This window comes from Podarcis bocagei, assembly GCF_964188305.1.
Source record: "Podarcis bocagei genome assembly, chromosome: 6".
In the NCBI taxonomy this organism is placed as follows: Eukaryota; Metazoa; Chordata; class Lepidosauria; order Squamata; family Lacertidae; genus Podarcis; species Podarcis bocagei.
In genome coordinates this window covers 45,928,318-45,956,218 of record NC_138130.1, presented here as the reverse complement: position 1 = coordinate 45,956,218, position 27,901 = coordinate 45,928,318, and the positions used below count along the sequence as shown (strand labels likewise).

At 39.8% G+C, this 27,901-nt stretch overlaps 1 protein-coding gene across 1 annotated transcript; it reads left to right on the top strand.

Annotated features, from left to right (window-relative positions):
• Window positions 1-103: 103 nt before the first annotated feature.
• TAB3 (TGF-beta activated kinase 1 (MAP3K7) binding protein 3) lies at window positions 104-26,812 on the top strand. Its single transcript, XM_081197784.1, has 7 exons — window positions 104-310; window positions 8,001-8,191; window positions 12,007-13,459; window positions 17,458-17,618; window positions 18,839-18,932; window positions 20,694-20,777; window positions 22,699-26,812. Exons 2-7 carry the CDS (start codon window positions 8,090-8,092, stop codon window positions 22,845-22,847), a joined length of 2,043 nt encoding a protein of 680 aa, XP_081053910.1. The 5' UTR covers window positions 104-310; window positions 8,001-8,089; the 3' UTR covers window positions 22,848-26,812.
• The last annotated feature ends 1,089 nt before the right edge of the window (window positions 26,813-27,901 follow it).

Sequence of the window (27,901 nt, the reverse complement as noted above, 5' to 3'; positions counted from 1 at the left end):
GCAGTGGGCGGGCGGGGCGGGCGAGGTCCCGGAAACGCTTCACGGCCCTGTCTAGTGCGCTGACCCGCCCCTTCCCACACTCTCCCCCTCCGCCCCCCGCTCGGTCTGCACTCTGCCGGTACCACCCGGAGACGCCCCCCTCTCCTCACGCGGACGGAAAAGGGGGGGGGGAGTTGCCCCACTCCACACACACACAAACACACCCCGGAAGCGACGGGGGGCTTGGCCTCCTCTGCTGCCCCCAACGCCCAGGGGCCGGATGGGAGGGGAGCGCGAGATGGTGCTGCTGGAACCGGCCCCCCCGCGAGCGGTGAGAGGGGTGGGGGGAGGGCCGGGGTGCGTGTGTGTGTGAGAGAGAGGTGTGGAGGGATTGTTGGCAAAACATGGCAAGGCGGGTGAGGGGGGGCAGGCTGGCTGTGTGTCCAGTAAGCAGGCAGAAAGGGTTCAAAGTGGTGACTTGAGGGGCAATGCTTGGGGTGGGGGCTCATATGCCTTGAAAGGACGACCCCCCCACACACTCCACAAACAAAAGGCTGCAACAGTGGATGGGCTACTGGGGTGGATTAAAACCTTGTATGGGTTGGGGGGGGATACCCAGTGTGTCCTGGCACCTGCTTAAAAATATGTTGTAAATGAAAGGCAGAGCATAAACTTTATTCCCCTGTTCTTTATCTGTTTTCATCTTACAAATTTAGCATGGTGTTCATGAAGTTGGTAATCAATTTATAGATGAACTGGGGACTGAAGAAAGGAGGTGTATTCTGGGTGATGGGGAACCTGTTTTTGAGGCCTGTTAACCGAGGACCAATATTAAGGGGTCAGGTGTCCATCCCCTTGTGTGCACACAACAGGCACACTTTTGGACCTGTATTGCTTGGTTTTGAATGATTAAATCACAGACAAGGTGAAACTTCAATAGGGTGTGAGTCTTTTCTCTTACACCTACATGCTCAGGAAAACTTTTTGTCTGTTTTGGAGGCTGCTTTCAGGTTGCTTGGATATGCCACACCTTGCATGTATTTGTATGGCAGGGATATGAGCAGTGCTACAACTATTACTTTGTTACTGTTGCAAGTAATTGCATAGGTAATAGCTGCTTCTGCTGCCTTTTTTGGCATGTCTCCTCAGCAGGGTGACTGCAGTATGATGCTGCTGCTTTGGTTTTGGCAGCTTTGAAGATAGACAGTCTTGAGTGGTAGCAAGGCATTGGCAGTGTACTGAAACTTATTCTTGCTAAATATTTTTATATTTTGTTTGGTGTAGGCAAATTTTAGAGGGTATATGTTCAAAAGATTGAGTAAGACCATTCAGGTGTTAGTTTCTTTCTGTGGGTTTTTTATGCCATACTTGTGCTAGTCTGGGCCAAGAGCTACTTGTGTGTACTGCATTCATATATAATTAAGAAGCCAGGGTAGCCTTGCTTCAGGAGAACTGGTCTTCACTACAAACTGAAAAAGCTATGAAATGTCAGGGCATTGTTGTAGATGGGAAACTGTGTCGCCTGTTTGGCTTTTTTATTTTGTTTCTCTTCTGGGTAAACCAACTATACAAATAAGGCAACAAAACAACTAGCCTTCCTGCCCATATGTACTTCTGGTAGTTATTTGTGGCACAAAGGAGATGGAGTAGAGAGAATCAGTGTTTGTAGTGTTTTCATGCCTAAGTAACCCAAAGAAAATGCTTATATGCCTCTGGTTATGATAAAGGGATTTTCCATTGTGGTGATGCAGTGGAATAATGCGCCACCTGTAAAAGTAAAATTATGATGATAAAACTTTTAAAAAATATGAGGCAGGTGGAAGGCGATGTGAGTTGTAATACTTGTTGCCTGTAATGTGAGTGTGTTACATTGTAGGTGACTGTGGAACTTGCACAGCCATGTTTTTTGTTGCACTGTTGCAATTGCTACATTTAGTACATTAGCTAGGAAAAAAACTGCATTTCCCTAGTGATATTGTACTCAGTGATTTCCTTACAACAGAAGCACTACCTGGATTACAGAGACCTTCAACCCCTACGATTAGATCTATAAAATTATAAACTGTAGTATAGGGGTTTCCAAGCTGTAGTCTGTGAACCACCAGTGGTCCGCAGGCTTCATTTAAGTCTTCCATAGAATATTTGTAAAAATACCAATAAAAATCACACATTGCCTAGCATAGTACTTGACAATTGTTACAGCAGGCAGAAAAACCATTAGGTTATTTGACAGATTTTAATAAATGTTCAAGTAGTCCATGGGGACAAAGGTATGGAGGCAAGCACAGTAGTGAACAATAAAAAATTATTCAAATTATGTATTATTCAATCCCAAGTGTTTATGTATATTGTTTCTACCAGTGTAGAGGCAAGAGAAAGCATGGATATAACTTTATAAATATATGTATAATGCAATACCAAATCTAGAATTTGATACATTTAGGAAACATACTTTCAGATGGAGATAAGCACTGATAATCATATTGGAAGTGTAGTAAAAATTGCAGTTTAACTTCTGTGTTTTGATAGATGTATGATGCCATCTGTGCCACTTTTGATGTGTGAATTGAAGTGGAAGCAAGATTCGCTTGGGACATTCAAAAGGCGTCAATAAAGAATAAAATGAATCCTTTTGAAAACTGAATAATCTTTTAACTAAGATTTCTCCACATGAAGCATTATATCTTTAGCCCTGTGTCTTGTGAGACCTTTTTCACTTTCAGTGAAGAATTTCTGCCAAGCAGAGCAGTATAACAAACTTTCTGGCCAGCTGCTCCCAAGCACTGTAAACTGGGAGTTTTCTAGGTTATCTTCTAATGCCCTGTCAGTGAAAAGTATTACCTTCTGTAATCTTCACATATTCCGTTTCATAGGAACACAATAATACATCTTGAACCAGTCTATTAATTTCAAAATAAAAGAGTTAGATAAATTAAAAACAAAATATATCAGCTGCCGTTTACAATAAAATAGATATGCAATGATGAGTATAAACTAGAAACAACTGTTTTAAAGCATTGTCTCTCTATCTTTTAGTAAATTCTAGAGTGCTAGCCAGAGATATAAAATTTCTGGAAGTCTTTAAACTGTGTAAAAGCAGAAATAATGGGAATTGAAACTTCTGTAATACTTATTGTACTATTTGGCATATTTATCAGTTTTAAAACTTCAAGTGTCTTAGTTTTGTACAAGCAAAATTGCAAATTGGATGTAAGGTAAAGGGATCCCAACCATTAGGTCCAGTCGTGACCGACTCTGGGGTTGCGACGCTCATCTCGCTTTATTGGCTGAGGGAGCCGGCGTATAGCTTCCAGGTCATGTGGCCAGCATGACTAAGCAGCTTCTCTTGAAGCAGAGCATTTTGACGTGCTTTCAAAATGCTAGGTTGGCAAGAGCTGGGACCGAGCAATGGGAGCTCACCCTGTTGCAGGGATTCGAACCGCCGACCTTCTGATCGGCAAGTCCTATGCTCTGTGGTTTAACCCATAGCGCTACCCGCATCCTCCTAGATGTACTGTACCCAGTTGTAATGCACTTTCTTCTGGGGTTCTCACTCAAACATTCAGATGGTGTTTTTTTAAAGGCTTTGGTACCCTTCTGTCTGTTTTATTTTCCAGCAAGGCAAAGCAATAAGGTGCATGTTTCCCCAGTCTGTAAGAGTATGTCCATTGAGGGGTAAGATGAAAAAGTTGGCCACAAGGAAGGGGCCAGGTCAAAAGAAAGCAGAATCAAGTTACTTGCTTCTAGTCTACTAGTATCTCAAAATCAGACTAGAAGTCGCCAGAAGAAGGCAAGTAGCAATTCACACGTATTGAAGGCCTTGTATAATCCTCTCATGAAGACGCCACATCCTCTAAATGCAGAAGTGCATTTTGAATTTCAGTGTTATAGATGTCATAATTATCATTATTTAATGCTGCAGATTGCCTTACATTTGAAAAAAATATTTTCTACCCTGCCTTTCTTCCATCATGGAGTAGAGTTGTCTCCATTATATCCACAATTACAAGCTAACATCTTACCCCAAATCCTGCTTTAGCCCTACTATCTTTGGGCATAGACTTGGACTCCACTCTGTACCACAAAGAAAATGTAGGCTTCTTACTGACTGCAGCATGATTAGCGATATCTTAACAATGGAAGAACCAGACTGAAATACCCCTGAACATATGTGAAAATAGTAACTGGGATCCAGCAATGTCTGAGCATCTCACCAGACACAGAAGAGCAGTTAAAGTTATAACAGAAAGGGACACCTTCCAAGAAATGTGCACCCTTTTCTTTAACTATGTTAATGACCCAAAACAAGACCTTGTTGTACCAACTGATCAGTCTTCTTAGTGGAGATGGTATGTTCAGTAATATGTTTGAACATTAAATGTGTAAGCTTATGTCTAAAGTCAATGGATAGAAGAAACACCATTAGCTGTACACCTGGATGAGTGTTTGATGGTTCTTGTATTTGTATTTGTTAAAAAACCAATAATTGTTTGTTGTTGTAATTTTTAAAAAAGACTGGAAATTGGATTCTCAACTTTAGACCCCATGTAGCTTTTAAGCTAACCAGGTAACCATGGCCACATCTGAACCTATTTGTATGTGATTGAAGTAGTATAAAAACAGTAATTTATTATTGGTTGGGCAGTTAGTAATAGGATGTTAGATTTCCCCTCCCCTTTCTAATTCTCCAGTAGTGGAGAGAGGTGGTGGTGTCATCTTTGTAGGAACCTGGGCAGTGCATATAGAGATGCTGTTGTGTGGTAAGTGAAGGATGGATGTGATGTAGCAGGGAACAGTTCTGGAGATGCTGGAAAAAGGGAATATATGGTTTGTTGTAGGTAATCCGCCACTAACTCTACACAGCCTGCAAAACTGTCCTATGATTTCTTGCTTGTGAAAGCAATCAACATCCTGACTTCAGATTCCGTTTGACCATTTGTTGTAGAGCAGTAGGACTGAACATGGAACTGGAATTTTAAGCTGGCTGTGCAGCAGCCTCTTCATGGGGCTGTCTTTGCATGCTAGCTGTCAAACTCTATATGGTGCACCTCTTACTATAAGTGAGGCAACACTTGGCCTGGAAAAGCTAAAGCAATACAACTCTTTTATTTTCACATTGCAGAATAGTATCTGGAGTCACATTAGTGAACTATCATGGGGAACATGACAGTGGTAGTTTGAACGAGTGCCACAAGTTGCCTGCTTTTAGTAATTTTTTGGGATTGCTGTGATCATGGCTTCTGAGGACCAGCTCACACAGTTATACTTTACCACTTACATTGTAGGATTTGGATCACTTCTAACAGTAATCAGGTGTACAGTATTTTCTGAACCCATGTTCTGCGCTATTCTGGAACAGAATCCAGCATTCATAAATAAGCAGAGAAGCAATCAATGCATAATTTCTTCATTATCCTCTTATTTTAAAATCTATCTTTGTGGATTTGTATGCCTCTGTTTCATATTTGTAGTTACAGTCATACCTTGGAAGTCAAACGGAATCCGTTCCGGAAGTCCGTTTGACTTCCAAAATGTTTGGAAACCAAAGCATGGATTCTGATTGGCTACAGGAAGCTCATGCAGCCAATCGGAAGTTACCATCGGACTTCAAAAAATAGTTCACAAACCAGAACAGTCACGTCCAGGTTTGTGGCGTTCGGGAGCCAAAACATTCAAGAATAAGCTGTTTGAAAACGACTGCATTTAGCTTATACGTTTCTTGTACAATTCTGGTGTTGGGAAGCAGGCATATTTGTGAAGATTCTCCAGTAACAAAATACTAATTGTAGTCTTGCCTGAAAAATTTAGTGCTTAAAATAAATGAGTTTTACATTAGACTGTGTCAACTATTTCTTCCTGATTTTGCAAAAAAGTATCTTTCAAGTGCATGTTTGGGAGACAAAGTGTGTGAATGAGAGATGGAAATGGAGCATATTATTTTTTATTGGACAGGGGTAGAGAAAACAGTTCTAACTTGTTCCACTGTCAAATCTGCAATCTTCTGTCTGAATCCTTGAATTGCATAAGTGTAACACTCCACCACTTCAGCAAATGCTAAAACCGGGGTTTGAATAACAGTGGTACCTTGGGTTAAGTACTTAATTCATTCCGGAGGTCCGTACTTAACCTGGAACTGTTCTTAACCTGAAGCACCACTTTAGCTAATGGGGCCTCCTGCTGCCACCGTGCCGCTGGAGCCCAATTTCTGTTCTTATTCTGAAGCAAAGTTCTTAACCTGAAGCACTATTTCTGGATTAGCGGAGTGTGTAACCTGAAGCGTATGTAACCTGAAGCGTATGTAACCCGAGGTACCACTGTATTTGAATGTTAGTGGCAATGCTGACAGCATGAGTGTATGGCCAGCCAAATTTCATTCCAGTGAGATTTTTACATTTATAAAGATTATCTCTCTATACTGTTAGATGTAAATGTTGCAGTATGCTTTCTTCCCTAACTGAGGTGGAAGGATTGAACTATGCATTATACTATACAATGCAGCTATCTTTATGTTATGGTCCAGTTTGGGGGTCAGAACTGGAGTGCTAACATATTAAACAGCGTTGCTGTGTGTTCCAAGGTGATCAGGCCTGAGACACATCCTGGGATCTCTCTGTGCAATGGGATGCAAAGACAAACACCTACAGCCTGGGATCTTACTTTGCCAGTGAATATATGGACACACAAGCAGACCAATAACGAAATTACTACTTGACCAAGTTTTCCACAGCTAGTGCATCCTCTCCCTCATGGAGAAATGGGGACTAGAAATTGGATGGAAGGAGTTATCCTACCTAAGCAGACTAGCCCTCATCCACACCAATACCGAGGATGGGGTAATGCTCACACAAAGGATCCTGGCTAGGGACCCTTGTAACAAGTGAAAATAGGAAAAGGGGGAGGCATGAGAGAAGGAAGTGCGGCAGACACATTGCTTCTTTGAGGGTTCGCTGTGTTCTTGGAATTGGCACTGAGAGGGAACTGTCTTTATACAGGTACAAAATGGAGAACAAAGCCCTATATCTCGGGATCCAGAATGCCATAAGTCTGCAGAAACAACATTATCCATTGCCAAAATCCAGGTCTTCACACGCATAGGAACATCCATTATGTAGGCCTAGATTCTCTGCATATTAAAGTAGCAAAGTCCAGGTTACATGTATCACAGTTGCAGCTTGATTTTCACACCTCATAGCCACTAGTCCCAGCCTTCTTGTTTGCTTCCAACCTTTGAAAGGGAATAACCATTTACATTCCCCACCCCTGTAAATGTATCAATTCTACTTATGTGGTCACTAAGGCTGGATTGCTTCTGCAAAGCTTCATTTACTGTACTAAGTTTCTCGTCTATCTGGGTTACATACATGTACTTAACTTTAAAATGAAAGGATAGGACAGAATTAAGAAGTTTGATATATGTAACATTATATATACTATAAAATGAATACAGTATGTCATAAGCATAAATACTTCAAACATTTACTTACCAGCTTACATTTAGCTGGTACATTTAGCATGTTAGCCAAGGTACATTTAGCAATGTTTTCAGATACATGGGTCACCCACCTCTGCTTGCCATTAGTTTGGGAAAATCCAAGTAACTATTCATGTTAGTTTTGAAGTGTATGTTCAGAGTGTGATTTGCTATGTAGTTCCTCTTCTATTTTGAACTGAAGAGAGATCTAAAGGTTAGGATGGTAGAGATGTACTGGTCCCAAGCTCTCTTGCTAGAAGCAGCATAATTAAGAAAGTTACTGTTGGGAGGGACAAGCTTGCTCATGTCTCATTTATTTGAAGATTCCTGTCCCAAGTCTAGGAAAAGAAAGTTGTTTTCAAGTACAGTCCTATAGAGTATATGTTGTAATTACTCTTCACTGTGGCATTGAGTGATGAAAGTCATGGCCTTATGAAATAATAATCTGAGACTTTGATATTCATATGTCCATCAGATATGTATATGTTTTTGTGTGATTGTCTAAATCATGTTAAACTATTTCTCCATTTTATTGTATTTGTATTTATAGAAGATGCCAAAAGCATCAGAAGAGCATAGCCACTGGGAAGCCTGTTGACTGCTATTTTCTTAGAGTCCTGAGACTAACATCAGTCTGATATGGCACAGAGCAGCCAGCAACTCGACATGCAGGTACTCCGTGACCTCCGGCAACATTTCCCTGAGATCCCAGAGAGTGTGGTGTCACAGTGCATGCTCCAGGTAAGAGATAAAACAGTGGTTTCTCTTTGAAAAGAGTTCGTTGTAATATGCTAGTAAGATCCACACACAATTTCATCCTCTTTGTTTCTAAAAGATAAAGGCTTTTTTTGTGGGGTTGAGGGTGAAAACTTAATTCCAAGCTAGGTCTTCAGGCTTCCCATAGCATACTTCATTATATGTTGACACAAAGATTTCCAACTATTTTGAGTCTGTGGCTCCCTTGACCAACTATATTCTTTCTGTGGCTCCCCTGTGGGGAAATGCACTTCAAGTCTCAGGAGCTTATTTATGTTGCCCCTTGCCTGCTGAGCGGTCAGCCCCTCACCCCTTTGGGAGACCTCTCCTCAGGAATCCTCGCCTGCTTGCTTGCTTGCTTGCTTACTTACTCACTCCAAGGCCACCTCAGCTCCTGGCAACCAGCACCTCCTGCCCTGCCCTTGTAGCAGCATTCACCTAGAGAACTTGTAGCCAGGGCCAGTGTAAGAAACCGCTGTGGAAGCCTTTGGAGGCAGAGACTTGAGAGGGCACCAGAGGAGGGGAAGGAGGCCAGGGCTGCGCATGGCGCACCTGACCACCATCTGAAGTGCCCCAGGGTGCCATGGCGCACTGGTTGAAAGCCACTGTTAACATATCTTTCACTAATAAAATAGATTATACTCGTACCACTTTAATTTAGTTTAAAATCCTATTGCATCTAATTAGCACAGGTACAGGTTGTGTCCTGTTGAGATCAGCGAGGTTAAAACAATGGTTAAGCTCTTAAATGCTATCTATCTATCATCTATCTACATATGCATTTTTATTTTCCTCTAGTCATCCACAGGGCATTTTGTGTTCTAATTGAAATAATTGTATTTTATTATCAATATATTATTTTAAGTAGAACACAAAATGCCCATGGGGGAAGCAGAAAGAAATAAAATGTGTGGCAAATGAGTATAGGCATGTAATCAGCAATCTGGAGGAATGGAAGATGAGGATGCCTGGGTCCTTTTAAAATCATCCTCATTCCAATATGGCACCAGCCTCTTGGTAGTTCTTGTGCTGTTTAGCTGTGATAAGATTTTAAACCAAGTATTCCTACATAAAATAAAATAGTGTTGTGCAAATATCACTAAACAATTTGCATTGGAGACTTTCAATGACTTGCAGAGGAAAGGGGAAATGTTTAAAGCAAATAAGGGATTTCCTCCCTGTAGTGTAAGCTCCTAAGGTGGAATTCTCTCACAGTAAGATACCTGTTACGTTTTTGTTTTGTTTGTGTGTGTGTGTTGGGTAATACTACCCTGAACACATTTAAGTGATTTCATATGGGAACAATGCCAGAATAAGAAAGGTGTGTGCTTTTGATGCCAAGACAGTAAGAAAAGGTTCTGTAGGTAGGCAGTTGCAAGAGCCAGGAATGGCCTGAAGAAACAATGAATGCACTGGTTTGAGGCCTCAGTAGAAAGATTGAGGCTGCTTAGCTACTTGGCAAACACATTTCCAAATACTTATTTTGATTTTTCTACCCTTCAGTAAGGAGGAAAATTTTGTTTGACACAGAGTATTATGATTTAAGCATGGAATGTTGGCATATCTGGGGAATTCTTTACCAGACCTTTCCACAGATTCTCCCTTTCCCCTCTCCCTCAATGAAGTGTTCAGGAAACCAGTCTGGTAATGTCAGAAGCTGTGTAGGCCTGACCCTTAAGATCTTGGTGCTCCTACCATTGAGCTTATCAAAAACAATACTTTGGGAGCTATAGCTCTTGTGGATCCTGGGGTAGTGGATGGTCAGGAGCCTCCAGATCTTATGGATGAAGCCTACAAACCTGTCACCAACCATCTTTCCCCATCTTGAAGGGTGGGAATGTGGTGGGCAATGACCCTATGGAACTCCCCACCCTAAAATTCAGGTATTTCATGCTCCAGGTAAAGCTTTAGAATTTCCAACTATTTGTTTGACTTAGTGATATACACGGGGTGGTGGTGGTGGTGTTATACACAGAAAAATACGGTATTCCACTGACCTCTGACAGTATTGCAAATTAACATTTTCTGGAAAAAGCAAAATAAAAAAATATAATGGTTCATGATAAAATTATAAGAAGTTTGCTATAGTCTTGCACATGGAAAAGGGAACAAAACCATAGGAATAAAACAATATTGAAGAAAAAACACTCCTTTAAAGTAAAGACACATGCACAACAGGCGGCTTGGAAGAGGCATCTCACTGGAGGCTGTATTGGCAGATTCCTTGAAACCCAAGACAGCAGAGTGTAGATCTCAGTATTCTGCACTTAGCAAACTTCAGTGTGTTGAATCCTGTTGATCACAATTTGAAGAGAATGTCAATAAATGTAAGAGGTTTCATTAGATATCAACAAAGGGTAGATTTTAAAGCTTGCATTATTAGGAATTATTTAATATATCCCTCCAAAAGTTTTTTGACCAGTGTAGTTATTGCTTTTAGAGATGTTAAGAGATGCTTGAACGTTGTATGTCTCCCACATGTGCTCTTGTTTCCTCACTTTCAAGCTACAAATAAGGACAACATTTAACCTTTCCCATCAGTTATTAAAAGAGAGAGAGAATAAATGTTGTAAACAGTGGGAAGCTTATTCAGGAAAGAGGGTTTGGATAGGCAATATTTTCACTGAAAATCTTATTTCTAATGTTCCCATAACGCAGCCCTTTTATTGACATGTTTATATTTTTTTTAAATGAAACAATGCGTGCCGAAGAAACGTGCGATGATTTCGTTTCCTGGCTATGATTGGCAGGTGTAATCTTAGAAGAAACTGGAGCTGGGCTGAAATTATGGTGGTGGGGGAGAAAAGAAAATGGATTTTAAAATTTGGGGAGGGGAGGAGGTACGCTTCCCCAAAATGTTGGGGTGGAGGTTGGCTTACCTTTGTGGTGAATAAGACATTCTTCCCCTTTCCTGTACTTGTAAAAAAAGCCTCATAGCCCCTTGCAGCCTCAGCAGGGTTCCATAGTAGCCTACCACTTGTGTATCTTCAGAAGTGCTGAATCTTGCTGCTGCTATAAGCAAGCATGAGGCTTTTTAAAAAGTTCTGGAAAAGGGAAGGGCTTTAGCCAACTTGTAAAATTAACTAAGGTAAGTCACCCCTCTTAAAATTTGAGAAATTTGCTTCCCCCTCCCCTGCACTTTTGCAGGGGGGAGATAGCCTCCTGAAAGTACCTGAGAGACTATTTAGCCCAGAATTAGGAGAAGCAGTCTTCAATCTCACACCAGGAGGAGAAACTCTTCTGAGATGGTGGCTACTGCCTAAGTTTTTTCCCCTCTTCAGTTCAAGCACTGTTTTCCTTTGTGGGCCAGAGGCAAAAATTCAGTGGTGTGACAGATAATAATAACTCTTATTTTTGTACAGTAGGCTACATTCCAGCCATGCTTTTTAAACTACACACTCAACTCTCTATCCAGGCAAATGAGACGTTATCACAGTTGAAGTAACCAACAAGGCAAATTACTTGAGGAGGGAGTGACTGGTGGGAAGAGTGGCCTGAGGAGAGTCCTGAGGGTCAGATGGAGAGGCCCAGAGGGCTCCATTTGATCCCAGGACCTGGATGTAAAGTGTACCTTCTTTAAAACCTTTGTTTATATACAAATGCTGCAGCTTTAATTGAGTACAAAAAGAGGATCATTCAACTAATGCTCCTTAATTCAGGTGAGAGTCTTAACTGAAATACGATGTTCAAACTAGGCTTTATAGGTATGTTGACATGTATGCATATGGAACTACATTATAGCTTGTCAGACTCATTTATTTAATTTTAAACCCTTCACGTTTTCTATTTCTTATTACTAGAACAACAACAACCTTGATGCTTGTTGTCGAGCTCTTGCACAGGAGAGTAACAAATACCTATACATGGAGTACCACCCAGATGACACTCGTTTGAACAGGAATCGCCATCTGCATATTAACCTCGGCATCCATCCTCACACCAGCTATCATGGAGGGGATGGAGCTCAACTTAATGGTGGTCGTACACTGGTACATAGTTCAAGTGATGGACATATTGATCCACAACACACAGCAGGTAAACAACTGATATGCTTAGTTCAAGAACCACACTCTGCTCCAGCTGTTGTGGCAGCTTCTCCCAACTACAATCCATTTTTTATGAATGACCAGAATAGAAACGCAGCTACTCCTCCTTTGCAACCACCTCAGCAACCTTCTTCCATACAACCTGGAATGAATACATCTGCTATGCAAGGCCCGCCTCCTCCTGCGTATATGCACATACCTCGGTATAGCACAAACCCTATAACTGTTACAGTATCGCAGAACCTCCCATCTGGACAGACTGTACCCAGAGCTTTACAAATTCTTCCTCCAATTCCAAGCAATCCTTACGGGAATCCTGGATCTCTCTATATTAGGCAGACATCTCAAAGTTCTTCAGGACGACAGACTCCTACTCAAAGTGCACAGTGGCATTCATCGCCACAAGGCCCAGTGCCCCATTATAGTCCACACCCACTGCCTGTTTTTCCGCACCAACAAAACTATCAGCCTTCTCAGTATTCTCCAAAACAGCCCCAGATTCCTCAGTCACCTTTTCAGTCGCCGCCTGCTTCTCAGTGTCCTTCTCCTTTTGGCTCTCCTCAGCATCAAGTTCAGCCTAGCCCGTTGGGCCATCAAAGTTCCCATGTGTTTATGCCTCCTAGTCCTTCAACTGTGCTACCCCATTCATATCAACAAACACCCCAAACATATCAGAAACCAAGTGGACACTCAGTATCTTATCTTCCATATGGTGGACCTAGCTTATCCAAAAGCTCCATGAACAAGATAGAAATTACCGTTGAGCCACCACAAAGACCTGGGACTACCATGAATAGGAGCCCTTCACCTATAAGTAACCCACCTTCCCAACGGAATCAGCACCCACTGTACGCACCTGCTACTCCTCCTTCAAGTTCTCCTTCCAGAAGTATGTCAGGTCAGCCCAAACCTCCTTATAGTGTTAATCCTTTATATATAACATATACACAGCCAGCTGGACCTACGGGTGTGCTTACTCAGTCACCTCGGGTCATGGTATCTCAGCCAAATCCAGCAGTTTTTAAAATCACCGTAGGCAGAGCACCAGCTGAGAACCTTTTAAATTTAGTGGACCAAGAAGAGCATTCTGCAGCACCAGAACCAATTCAGCCTATTTCAGTTGTACCAGGATCTGGATGTGAAAGAGGAAGCCATAAGTATCAGAGGAGCTCCAGTTCTGGGTCCGATGACTATGCTTATACTCAAGGTAAACTTATTGAATTGCATGTTGCAGTAATTATCGAAAGAAATTATTTGCACTGTGGTACATCCTCCGTGCTTTGGTTTCTAAACTACTAACAGTCTTTCAAATTCTTAAGCCATGGTTATTTTATCGGGATTCATTAATGACAAATATATATCATCTTGTTTCGTAAGAGAGAAGATAGAATGAGCATATACTTTGGAAGTTCATTGTGTCTGCAGCAGCAAAGGAGGTGTCAGGATGTAGCTTAAGGGCTACTTTGCCACTGTAGTATGGGACGATGTTGCAGTATATTGCATTGATACAATGTGGTTCAGAAGAAACAGTTGTTGATGCCATATAATGCATAACCTAATTAGCAGAGAAATGGTCTAGGGGAGGAATGGATACGCTAAACTCAATTGACTAAATACCACCCTAGAGTAACTTCTGCCAATATAGAGCCAACACAGTCCTGCTTATCTTAGTGTACTAGACTTACTGTGCAAGGTTAGAATTTACAGAGCAAGTAGTTCAATAACATCACATGCTGTTGAGGCTTTGTCAGTGCAAACTCCTGTGTAATGTCAAAACTGATTGAAGTTTTTGGATTGAAGATAGGTTTATCTGCAGTTCAATAATTTTTGAAGTGTGTTATTGAAGGCTTTTTAATTTTTTTCATGTTTTTGAAGTACATCTGCTAAGGAACTAGATGCTTTAGCAAAAACACCATAGTTGATGTGGAGAGGAGAACATGCATAAAGGTGCATTATTGTGGAGTGCTTTTGAATCCTATTTAAGCTTCCAATTGTATGATGAGCTACTTTTCCAAGGCTGCATAGGAATGTTGACAATAATGTTTGTTACCTAGCAAAGAGAAAGGAGACAAATGGATCTGGGCCCTTGAGCAGCTCAGTGGTAGAAAACCTGACTTGCATGTGGAATGTCCCCGATTCAATTCCCTGACAACTCCAGTTAAAAGTATTAGATACCAGCTGATGTGAAAGGCCTCTATCTGTGACCTGCTAGTCAGAGTAGGCAATATTTTATTATTTATTTTCAACATCTATAAGCTGCCCTAAAAACAAATAGAGCAATTCACTAACTTAAAAAAAGAAGAAGTTAAAAATCATAAATAATAAAAATGATGATACAATCTGATTCGGCATGATAGAGCAGAAAATAAAACAGTAAAAACCAAAGCAAACTTTGCACCAACAGATTTAAAAGGACTGCAAAGATAAAAAGGTATTTATCTAGCATTGAAAATATAGTAAAGAAGGTGCTAGGTGAACCTTTTTGGGGAGGGCATTCCATAGCTAGTATGCCATATCTCCCCTGGAGATGGCAGCCAGAGAAGGGCCTCTGAAGATGACCTCAGGGTCTGGGTAAATGACATGGAAAGAGGCAATCTTTCAGATACTGGACCTATCTTCAATATTGGGCTAGATGTACACATAGTTTTGGAAGCATTATTGTGTCTGGTGATCTAAACATGGTTTTTTAAAAAAATAATAATATGGCAAAGTTTATATAGTTGTTCAGTTTTATCCTACTTCTCAGATCTCCAGTTTAGAGACCTAAGACAGCATAACACTAACAGATTTCTGTCTGATCTCCTAAAGCATTCCTGCTTAGCAGGTTGACAACGCTAGCGTAGATGGACCTGTTGGCATAGCTCAGTATGAATCAAAATTTGTATATAATTTATAACAAGGAAGAAGAGCTAGCTTTGATGTCTTGTTTTCAGCTGTGGAATAGTCTGAAACCATGGCACTGGCTAACGTGACAATGGTTAGAGCGAAGCTAAGTTACTTTTGTTGAGGTCACTGAACTCTACAGGACTTAAATCATAACTAATATGTCCCACTTGATTTCTGTAGAACCTAACTTCAGTTAATTTAACTCTATCTATTGAAATCTAAGCCTTTGATAGGTACAACTATATCTTGTATCTTGCATCTTGCTCTTCTACCAAAGCGCTCAGAGATGTTTATACAAACATACAGAGTTTGTAACTCAAAGCAGTTAATTATTTTTTTAACTCTTGAACTTGCATACTATTTCATGGATAAATTGGACTGCTGATGTATTACTTCATTCCCATACTATGTTTTTTGCTCTGGGCTAGGTACAGGATTGTTTTACTCTGTACTAAAAAGAAATCCACATCCTGTGCCAAGATAATTCCAGTTTCTGTAACTTGTATAAATTATTCCAGTTAAGCCCCCTTGCTGTATTTCTCTTGCTTTTGTATGAGCTATTCTAAAGTTTACACTAGTTTGCACAGTTTATGCTTCTCTTGCTAGTCATGGGGGGGGGGGGGAATTAAGATTTCCAAAGTATGGCAACTCTGCCCTCAAACCTGTGGAAAAGGTACAAGTGTTGCACCTTAGTACCACAAGTGTTGTACAGTACCCCATATATCTGAATATATGGGGTGTAGTTCATTTTACTTCTGAGTATAGCATTCCTTGCAATGTAAACTTGAAAAGGAGCATATGTGTTTAGATAAAAGAGTAGAATGCTGGCTAAGGATGATTGGAGGAGACTTGAGAGAGAAGTATGCAGAATGACGAGGACGTATCAAGAGAAAGTAATGAGTAACAATGTGCTAAATAATTAAGCTGCAAAACCGAACACTGGAATGTAATATCACAGTTCATACTGTCCTCATTCATTTTGTGAATGAACCATTGGCCATGCTACAGATGTCTAATTGTGACATTTAGCAGAGAAATAATGCAAGTATGGATTCAGCTCAATTTACAGGACCTCTTCTAAATGTCTTTATAATGTGGAGGGAGGCTTTGTAGATCTATATTCGGATGGTGGAAAATCTTGTGTACTCATATTTTAAGTAACACAAGCTGCAGAATATTTCAGAGGAACAGAGGATGGTCAAGAATAGCTGTGCTGAAGGGCTCCCATGTTGTGACTCTGTGCTTCAGTTTCTCCCACTACCACTACAATGCAGTTGGCAGCAAGTGGAAGAAACTGCTTTCCTGCTGTCTGCCACATCTGAGCTGCCAGGGAGTTGGGTGCTGTTCAATTGGCAGGCAGCCCGAGACCTCAAATTCTCCCTAAAGACAGACGGTGTGAGTACTTTGAACAGTTAGCAAGAGCAACCCTGCATTTCCAGCACGCTACAAAAAGAGTCATCAGTTTCTTCAACACAGCAGATTGCATTTCTGGAAGCCATGTGGAAAGAGCAAGAAAGAAGGGTCTTCAGAAATTTATAGACCCTCTGCTTGTCGAGTGCTTTTCTCTCATCCCACCCACTCTCTAAAGCAAATGCCTTTACTTTGCAATCTCTCTTGATTTCCCCCCACTAAGGACAAAAATGGAGAGTTGGGAATTACTACAAAATCTAGAATTGGGTCCAGTAGTTCAACTTCTACTCTACAATGAATTTTTTAAAAGTCAGTTAAGGAGGGTCAGCCTCTTCATATGTTATGTTCTGTTAACTAATTTGTATGTCCTAATCTAGTCACAGGCTCCTGCAGGTGATTAAAGCACTGATTTTGTAATCTTTTAGGTTAAAACTGCTTTTCCAAAGAGTAAAAGCAGCTTTTAAGAAAAGATTGCATTTGCTATAGTAATATGTTCCATTGCATCAAGTGAACTTGATCGCAAGCAGTGGAGATCATATTGTAGCCCAGTGTCTTATACCTTTTGATTTTTAGGATTTAGTCTTGTCAGTACACTGTTACAATTAGATTGCCATTTCATCCTGCACAGGTGCCTTTTATTTTTGAGCGGACAAAGAACAAAAAAAAGAAGCAGTGGCCAGAAATGGTAATATCCAAGTTACTGTCTAAAATAATTATTTTTATGATGGAAGAACTTTAAGTCTGCAAGTATAGTTTCATTAGCATGAAACATCTCTACACTGATGTTTGGCTGCATGTTTATAGTCACTTTCTGCTCTTAAAAGCTCACCTGTATATACTATTCCAATTGCCAGTTGGGTTTCTCAGTCTTGTGTATTCGCACTGACTTTGTTCTCTATACCACACTAGCCTTGTTGTTACACCAACGTGCAAGGATGGAGAGGCTAGCAAAGGAACTGAAGTTTGAAAATGAGGAGCTTGAAAAGCTCAAAGCTGAAGTGAATGGCATGGAACACGATCTTATGCAAAGGCGTCTGAGAAGAGTAAGCTGCACAACCTCAATCCCGACAGTAAGTAAGAAGCTTTTAAAATATTAAAGTTGTTCCCTCCTAATGACAGTGTTTGTCACTGTCATGTCATATATATATTATACATCATTCATATTCTGACAGATAAAGTTCAGTAACCAGTCCACTTCAGCAGCTGGGTATCAGCATATTCTGGTAGCTGGTCCATGCTTTTCCCCAGACCAGAAAGAGCATGGTAGTGTTTTCTTTGGTATTAGCTGTAGATTTTCCCCTAACAGCTTGCATGTTAGCAACGTAGTGGTCTCATCAGCTGGGAATAAGAACCCAGGCTGGAAGAAGCTATGATAGGAAAAACAACTTTGTGACCCTGGTAGAAGCACTGTCATACTTAAAGGAAGGGAGAGGTGAAAGGAATAGGGCACGTGACTGATTTTAAATTTTAAAAACGCTGTAGTCTATAATAAACTTTTTTTGAGACAATGTCATTCAACATACAAATGTTTTATGTGAATTTCTAAATTGGTGGTTCTTTCCCTTCTGACAAGGAAACTTAATCTGACTATGATATCCTAAAACAGGTGTGGGGGACCTTTGACCTTTAAGATGTTGCTGAATTACAGCTCCTAACAGCTCCAGCAAGCATGGCCAATGACCAGGGATGATGGGGATTATAGTTTAGAAACATCTGGAGGACTAACCCCACACTTGTCCTAAAATCTATATTTTGTGGAGATTCACAGGTACAGGGTGAATTAATTCTTTGCCTATATCATTCAAGAAATTTACCAAGTTTTATTTATCATGAAACAAAACCACACATAATCTATGCTACATTGGTTTGAAACTTGTTTAACTGTCTTGGTTTATTTGCAAGATACATTTGGAGTCATACTACTGTGATGGTGCTGAAACTCCTGTTACTGATCAATACAGAATTTATTAATTTTAAATCAATATAATTTAAATCAGCAATTTATGTCCTGATTTCAGTTCCCAAGCTGATAAATTGGCAAATAATGTTTTGCCTGGAAAAAAAGTCCGTACTAATTTAGTACTATACCAGTGGAAACGTACTGGTTCTCACTTTCGAAATGTTCTGGTCAAGCGACCCCACAAACATTTTACACTACACAGTTCCATCTGCATAAAAATAAGGAGAGGAAGAACAGCTAAATTAATATTTCACTGTACTTATGTATGTGCATGGCTTAACAAAAATGGTTATGCTGACTTCTGTTTCTATTTTTGGTTCTGCTTCCTAGCCTGAGGAGATGACCAGATTGAGAAGCAAGAACAGGCAGCTCCAGATAAACGTTGACTGTACACAGAAAGAAATAGATCTCCTTCAGTCTAGAGGTATATATTTTAAAATACTTGCAAAAATATGTGTTTGTTTTGAGCTGTATATTTGAATGTTATTGTTGTTGGTATCTGCCTGTCTCAGGAGACAGTAGAGAAGTGTGCCTTCAGGGGTTAAGTCAAACTGTTGGAGAGTTACAGCGCCTGTTGTGGCTGTAGAGACTGATGCAGTTGTCCCATGTGTGATGATCCTCCCCAGCTCTGGGATTGCATTTTCCCAGCAGGATTAGGAGTTTGGAGGCTGGAACTCTCCTGGCAGCCTGGTCTAATTCCTCATAGAACAGGTTCTTGGCCTGTATGTCAGAGCACATAGTGGAAGCGTAAATGCTCAAGGTGTTAACTGGACCAGTGGTGATTGAGAGGCAGCGGGAAAGCAAGCATTCTGAGCCCTCGGTCAGTGGTTCTATTGCAAACAGAAGGCAGTGCCTCACTGCAAAGCCTATGTCATTAATATAAGGTTCTTCTGGATGCCTTCTTTGCCAGAAAAAGGGTGTAAATCTTTTCTTGGAGGTTGCCATGCAAAGCGAGTCTGGTCTCCTGCAAAGTGGCAACGTCACTGTTGAGTGTTTTCAGCTGAGGGTCAATAATGTCCATCTTCTGCGAGTTGTTGACCTGCAGCAGGTCAGTGGACAAAGCAGGACACATGGTCCTGATGTTCCGGCTTGGTAAGCACAAGAAGGGTTGTTTCTTTTCTTTCTTGCCTGGTGCTGTAGTTCAATCTGCTTGTCAAGTGATACTCTGAACTCCAGTACCCACTGAAGCAGTCGGACAGTGGCAGGTCAGCACTTTAGTGACCAGGGGTGGCCCAGCTTAAGGGTGAGTAGTAGCTGACTAGTGAGACATGATGATCTCTCCTGCCGACAAAGGCAACCCCTAGTGCTTGTACCTTAGACCATGGTGTTTTTTGCAGCATTTGCATCACCAAAGTGATCTCTCCAGGGCACAAGCCTGGGCAGTGTATATGGAGGTCATGGGCTGCCCAGATGACCCGCCCCCTGTGTCCTTGCCAGTGAGGCCCAAAGGAAAGCAAACAATACACAAATGAATGTGACTGGTTTCAGGCACATTACTGACATGTTTTGACTGTCCTATATCTAGTGCAAAGTGATATAAACCTGCAGTTGTTTTCTCTTTGCCAGTTATTTATGCTGTTGGATGTTGGGTATTTCAGTTTTGCTAAACGTTGTGGTTTTTATTTTATTTTTTTTGTTCCTTTTATTAAGGAATATAAATTGAAAAGGGCACTTGCAAAAGCTGATTCTGACACTGTTCCAGGGAATTGCATTTTTAATTACAAAACAGACACAGCCTTTTCACTCTGAAAACACAGTCTCCTCAAAGAGCATTATTTACTTACTGATTGATTTAAAAAGTAAACTTCTCCTTTGCTAACTCACCATAAGGTCCCAAGGCAGGTTACAGCAGGGTAAGAATACAATATTAAAATCCGTTAAAATAACTTAGAATTTGAAGAATAGGGTGGGTCCTAAAATTATTAATATCAGGTGCCAATGGCCAGGGTAAAGAGGTGCATTTTCAGCATACAGTGAAAGCTATACAATGAAGGTGCCAGATGCACTGGTGTGAGGAGGAAATTCCACAGACTTTCATGACAGGTAAGTCTAGACAAAGACCTGAAGGAGACAGTGTAGGCTGTCAACATCTCTCACGTTGAAAACATGCATGTGAACTAAGGCTAGTCACTTTTGTTACTATTTGTTCCATGGGGAGCATAATTTTTCTGTTTTTCTGTTTTAGGGAACTTTGACCCAAAAGCCATGACTAACTTTTACGATCATATAGAGCCTGGTCCTGTTGTGCCACCAAAGCCATTTAAAAAAGGTGAGTCGCCAATAAAACGTTCAGTATTTAGTTTCTAGTAGATCGCTGCTGTTGAATTTTTATGCCCAGTATTAGTATTTCAATGTGTTATGTCTAATAATAGATTTGTTGAGACCGTTGTCTTGAGAAACATATTTTGCCTTTCATTATTTTATGCTGTACAAGTGGTGTATGGAAAAACCACTTAGCCTAATGTATTGTGAATACAGTAATAGTTAGAGCAGTATAAATGACCATTTCATGACACATTTAGATTATGTTTATGCATGAAGTAGGATGTTGTGAAAAGTAGCAGACAATCAGCTTTACATTTTAGGTTCACCTTTTTGTTTTTTTAAGATAGCTCTTTCTTGATTAAGATGATTTTGCGCTTTCAGCTTTATGTACCATGATTTTCCCAGCTTGTACAATTTTTTTTATTTCCCCCTTTATGTTATTTAAGTGCAGCACCTTCTCCTAACTGGTTTCTTCTTTTGCTCAGCAGTTTCCTACTCCCTATCTGTCCCTGTTACTTCTGCTGCAATTTTGTCTGCTTAGGAGAAAAAAATACAACTCTGCAACTACAGAAGTGTTACTGTCTTTCTTCCCTTCCTTACATTTGAGTGTGATCTGCCTCTTGTATCTCCACTGGGAAAACCCCTCTTGTAGCAGGGACAAATTCAGGGACTGAAAACACCACAGCGAGAACTGGCAGTGTGAAAGCCCAGGTGGCCAGTTCTGATGACCGTGTGATCAAATAATGAATCAATTAATCTTCCTGTCTCTTTTCTTTCCTCTCCCCTGCTTTTCATGTTCATTATAGTTGGACACATCTTACAGAAATTTCTGTTCACCTAAACCCTTATCATCGTGTCACCGTGGCTCTATTGGACAACCTACAGTCATTTGGGAAAACTAACACAGCTTAAAAATAAATCTGTGAAATGTGATTGCCATAAGTCAGCCCTATGGATATTTTCAGAAGAATAGAGGGTGTACATTATATAACCCTAAAGTACTTGGTGCCAAGTGCTAAAATAATACACAAAAGAATGTTTGTGGCTTTCTGCCATGTATTAGCTACAGTAATTTGATAGTGCTTTGACAGTGTAGCATGAATGTTTAAACACTGATGTTGCATCATTTAACCTTTTATGGAAGACACTGGACATACGTACTACATCCCTACATTCATTTTGCTATCACCCTAAAAAATGCTTGCTAATATAAGGGTAGGTGACTATAGTAAGCCGTTTGTGAGGAACTGAGAGAATGAAAGAGAGGCAACATTAAAGCCTCTCTTGATATCTAGTGGCAAAATTTGAACAGCATGGAAAACATAGGACACTTGAGTAAGCAAATTATCTTTGGCTTAACTTTGTGGTTTTGCGCCAAATCTTACTGTGACAAATTCATTCTGGTTGAATTCACATGGGTGTAAATAGATTGGTCTCACACATGACTGAAACAATAAGGTATGAAGTAGGTATGAAAGTAATGCAGTATAGGGATTTGTAGATGCTATAGAATAATTAATGATATAATGAAGTTATGGCAGTGGTAATGCTCTGTATCATGCTGAACATCTAGGGGACCAGAGTAATGTTTGCTATACATTCAGAAGCTGCCCTGGTCCATCTCCTCCTTGCAAAGAAGAGCAAGAAGTAAATGCTAGTGTTTAATGTTAACCTGCACCAGACTGGGGTCCCATACTATGCTCTGACGTAGCCTCATAATGCTGGGATGTAGACCATGTCTAAGAAACACTTTATAACTGAAATATTTTGTGTGTTTTGGCCTCCCTTGGGAACAAAGGTAAAATTAGAGGTGGATAACAATGTGGTTCCAAAATGTTAAAACTTCAGTAGTCTTATTATATTATCATGCATGGCTTTGGTGTGTTTTAAAACTGAAGAGTTTAAAAGAAAAAATTTCTCTGTAGATCATCAGAGAAGTTCCAAGCAAGCTCCACGATCACAGCCAAGAGACGAAGACTTTGAAGGAGCTCCGTGGAATTGTAAGAGCTGTACTTTTTTAAACCACCCAGCAATGAATCGCTGTGAGCAATGTGAAATGCCGCGGTATGCCTGAATCCATAAAGGTCTGCTTTGGATTAAAAACAGGCTCTTGAGGACACAGCCATAGGAGACGAATATATGAGACACCTTTCAGTCATCTGCCAGGCGTTTGCCAGCCAATTATTTCAAATTATAAGGGAGAAATCCCCCTTCCATTCATGCTGCACTAAATATTAGTTTGGGGAAAATACTCTTATCCCACTGCGTTGAGCAAGACTGAAAGGATACCCAAAATGGATTCCCTCTGTGAAGAATGTATAAGGAATCAGATGATTGCTGCTGTTCTAGCCCCTATAATTACATTTGCTGGGTAGTAGCCCTTATATATATATATATTTTTATAAGCATAGAACTATTACTTTGTGGTGTGAAGTGTTACAGGTATCCAGACAAACTGTGAAGAACCAGAATCTGATAATCTGGCCACAGCCGTTTGGAAAACAAAGACTCCCTATGTTTCCAGATTGTAAACTACTGAAAAAGAAGGAAGGTGTTTTTCTTTTGGGGGGGGAGGTGGGGGTGGGCAAAAAAAGTAAAAAATAAGGATATTTGTAAATGCTGCTTTTTTCAGGGTAATTTAATTCTACACAAATGCTGTTTTGAAATTGTGGATCATGGTGAGGAGGGAGACGTACTGTATGAGCCTTATTTATAGAGTACAATCAGAGGTGATTTTACAATCCCTTTTGCTTGTACAGCACTCACCAAGTCATGTTAACACTGGTAATTAAGTAATTATATCATATTACAGAGGAAAAAAATAGTGCTGCATGCTTTTATTAGGCCATTGTGTTTTAAAGCTAAAAGTAAATTATGCTTTTATAAACAACGTTCCCTTAAAACTGTGCTTGATGACAGTAGAGTGGACGTATGCCAAATGCAGAACTATTCCAAATTCTTTTTGGAAGACTTGAGCTCAGCCATTGTTATGTATGAGAAGTGTTTGCACCCTTTTCCTTAGGCCTTTTCAGCTTCCAATTATGTGAAGAATTCATTATGTTTACAGCACAGAAGGTACTTTGTGCCCCTATTCTGATTTAGCTGAAAAACAGTAATCAATATTAGCTCTTCAATAAAGGTTTATTTACACACTGTCAATAAACCAGTCTGTATTAATTAGTAAGAGCAGCAGATCTTTAAATGCATTTTTTAATAAAAAAAAATTGGGCAGTTAATAGGCATAAACAAAACAAAACAAAGTGGAATTGTACTGGTACTTTTATGCATCTGATTATTATAAAGAGGATGTTTGATTTGTTTGAGTGCTAGGTTGCTGAAATAAAGCACTCTTTTGTGAAGGTTTCTTGGTTTTGAAGTTGAGTCATTCTATAATAAAACTGTTCAAGAACAGTCAGACTGTGTTTTCCTCACTAATAAAGCACTGGAACAATGTGTGTAATTTCTTGCACTCTCCAATTATATTACTCCAAATACTTGCACCTTGTGCAAGCAAATTTCACATCTTGCCCATGTAATGATAAGATGTAGAAGTTGTCCATGCAAAGTGGAATTTATCTGGTATGTAAAATCTTACTGATTTATATCGAACAGCAAAGGAACACAGTGAAATGAAAGGAACCAGTGTTGAGATTTCTTTTCTAAAGTCATGATTTTGACACTTACAAATATGACTGCTGAACATCCTGATGAAATTTTAAGAATTCTGCTGCTCTAATTAAGAATTCAGTTATGGAATTGTTTTGTTTTTAGGAAATGGAAAAACAAAGAGATAAGAAGCATTGGGTTTTTCAGTTAAATTGCATCATGTGTTTGTAACACTTGCCATGATTTCATATTGATCCTCTTGCCTTCTTTGAACATAAGCCCCCGTTTGGCAATATTAGGTGCTGCCATTGGTGAGGAAACTGAAGTCATTTGAGTTATGAGTAGAGAGCATGTTTGAAAGGTATGTACCACTTTTTCACACCTGTGTGACTTGAATGGTTTTTGGTTGGGGAGTGCTAACTTATCACTTCTGGGTGCAATCCACTATAAGTGCATGCTTTCTGAAGTCAGTCAGTGTAAGTCCTACAGGGTCTTTGCTGTAAGCATACAGCTCTGTGCTTTTAGGCTTTCCCTGTTTCATTTTTTTTTGGGGTAGGGAATGCTCTACTGCACGTATTATTTCCATATTGTGTGAACAGTATTTTCGGACTCATGGAATATAACAGGGAAGATACATATATAAATTGCAGTACTGCATGGTGGATCTGTGACGGTGTTGTTATGGAGACCTATTTCCTTTTACTCATAGTTTTACTTGTGGAGTAGAAGGTGAGAACGTAGTTTGTTGTGGGGGAGATGGTAGCTAGTGGTCATGTTGATTCTTAGGAGAAACGTTAAACTAATCAGTTACACTCGCTGATTCTGCAAAAAATAATAATCAAAGAAAAGCAAAACTAGTATATATGCTGCAAAAAAGCTACTGCAAAACTGTTGTAAATATCCACACTGTAAAACTGATGATGGTAATAAAACTAATTTTCATCTGGAAGTTATACGAGCATTAGGTATCAATTTCCACTTGGAATTCACTTGTGAATAGGTGACACCAACCAAAGTGGGTTTAGGTTATGCCAGAATAAATGTTGATTGCATAAAACCTTTGGTTAATGTATGAAAGACCCCATGATACTAAATGCAGTGCAGTGTATACAACTTTGAATGTGCACATCTGTGTGTAATGGGCGTTTGAGGTCATCATGAATATTTAAAATGCACTACTTCTTAGTAACAGCTGGTCTTTGCCTTGCCCATAGAACTTGGGTCAGTACAGGGAGTACCCTTATTGGATGCTAGTTATTCAAGACGGTTCAGTTTCTCAAGTAAATGTCTGTTTATAAATGCCTGTTTTATATTTAACTGCTGGTAAAACGATATCCCTTTCCAAATAAAATATAAAAGCTCCTCCAAGTTTTAGTCAATAGAATAGCTTGTGGAAAACATTGGAATATACTATAGCATACAAAAATTAAATCCTGTACTTGGATATATGATATTGCTATCAAGCTAGCCTGTGTAGGAAAGGAGGGGCTAAGAAAGCAACAAGAAAATGTTTTGTGAAATAGATCAAATTGAGAAGTGTGTTTGTGTGTCTGTGGTATGTGTGTTTTTCCCCATTATGGCAGATGTGTGAAGCAAGTATATTTTTAAAGAGCTGGTCTCAGTCATACTACTAAGTCAATGTTTCTTTCAGTTGCGTTATGCTTCACTTCCCCACCCCTTTGATTATAAATCTCTTTAAAATTTCTTGGATTTAGTCTGTTTGAAGACAAATTTTTTTTTAAAATTTTAAAGAGATGATGAAAAGTTTAAACATGCTGATGGCTAATGGTATTGTGATCTTGGCTTGATAAACACAAGAAGCCTGAAACATGTAATTTGAAATACAAAATTTTACAGTGTAGCTATTGAAGTATCCAGCCGGACTCTCAATTCCTCTGTCACCTGCTTAGGTGCTATGAGTCTACAGAGAGCTGAAAATGTGCACAGAAATAAATGCATATTATAGCCAACGCTGCCTCTGTGTGCTATCTGTTTTTCCAAATAATTGTTCAAAGTTGACATGTATTTAATCTATTGACATCTTGTTTCTGTTATTACTGAGAGGTCTTCTTGTTTTTGAAACGAGCAAAGGCCAAGAGTCAAGCAATATTCTAATTCTCAAGACCTTTGAACAAACTTTTGAATTGTGTTATCTGTGACAAAGCCAATGTATCTGACCTATACTTTTTGCTCTGTTGAAGTCCTGTTAATTTTTTTCACTATAAAACAAAAACCACGATCTTTTGAAATCCTGTAAATAGGGTTTTCCTTACATTCTAGATTTATGTATGCTGTGAATGGAAACAATTACTGCAAGATGAAATGTGTAAAGGCATTAAGAGGCTATGCATGCATGGGACCTCGGAATGACATATACTGGGAGCTGCAGTTTCCTAAAATAAAATAAAAAATCAATAAACTAAGAAAATGTAACATCCTGCATTTGTTTCCATATGTAGTAAGAAACCTTTTAAAATACTTCTTGCTGTGTCATCTACTCTCAGCTTCACGCGGATTCTTTCTCCGTAAGCAACTGCTGTATCACACATTCTAACCAGAAAATAAGTACCTATTTTGTTTGGTGACTACATAAAACTTGGATCTCCACCATGAAGAAGAAAAACGTGTTTTGGTCTTGTCGGTTTCCAGTGAATCTGTGGAACTCCATAAAAGTCAAAATTAGGTACCTGGATATCATCTTGCAGAAATGGTGTCTCATTGTTTATGAACATCGGAAGTTTTTGAATTATAGTTGCTAAAGGAAACTCTTGCATTTTAATATCCAATGCAGATATTTCACATTTGATCATGCATGGGAGTTACATAAATGCATCTATATCAAATTCCTAGGCTGCTTCCACATTTCAGTCACAAGGTGCAACTAAGCACACCATCAGCTGCTTCTATAGGTTGCTGAACTGATGCTAGCTAACATTTCAGCATGGCTGAGATCCACAGTGAGCTAAAGTATCTTGCCCTCTTTAGCAAAAATCTGCTCCCTCAGGCTGTATCCTTAACTATGGTTCCGTCTTACACAGGAACCAAGCCAAGGCACTATTACCATAAAATCATTTTAGATTCAGTGTTTGCCATGAGAATTTACTTGCAGGTGGTTTGGGACAGGGCAGAGGGTAACTTCTTAGATAATGTTAACATGAGTAGTGCAAGGGAGGGCTGAAGTTAATCAGCTGGGGCTGTTTCAGGTGCCTTGTTTTTTGGTCTCCCTTAGGTAACATAAGCCCAGTGCCTTGCCTATGATCTGAGCTGAAGCACAAGAGCCAAAGGACTCTTAGCTAGGGCTGGGCAAAATCCTTGTTTAGAATACTTGGGACTGCTATAGTTGCCATTTTATGATGTCACTTCACTATTTCATCATAGATCCAGCAGGTCCAGCAGGTCCAAGTACCAGTTCAAGCCAAGTAATGAATTAGGAGCTTGGTAGATAAAATATATGTAATCATGTCTTCTGAACCTATGGCTGATAAATATCAAATTCCAAACAATGTAAGCTAGGTCCATTTT

Coding starts and splice junctions, on each gene's coding strand:
- TAB3 (XM_081197784.1), top strand. CDS start 8,090: ATGGCACAGAGCAGCCAGCAACTCGACATGCAGGTACTCCGTGACCTC. Junction 8,192..12,006: donor TGTCACAGTGCATGCTCCAG/GTAAGAGATAAA, acceptor TCTTATTACTAG/AACAACAACAACCTTGATGC. Junction 18,933..20,693: donor AGATCTCCTTCAGTCTAGAG/GTATATATTTTA, acceptor TTTCTGTTTTAG/GGAACTTTGACCCAAAAGCC.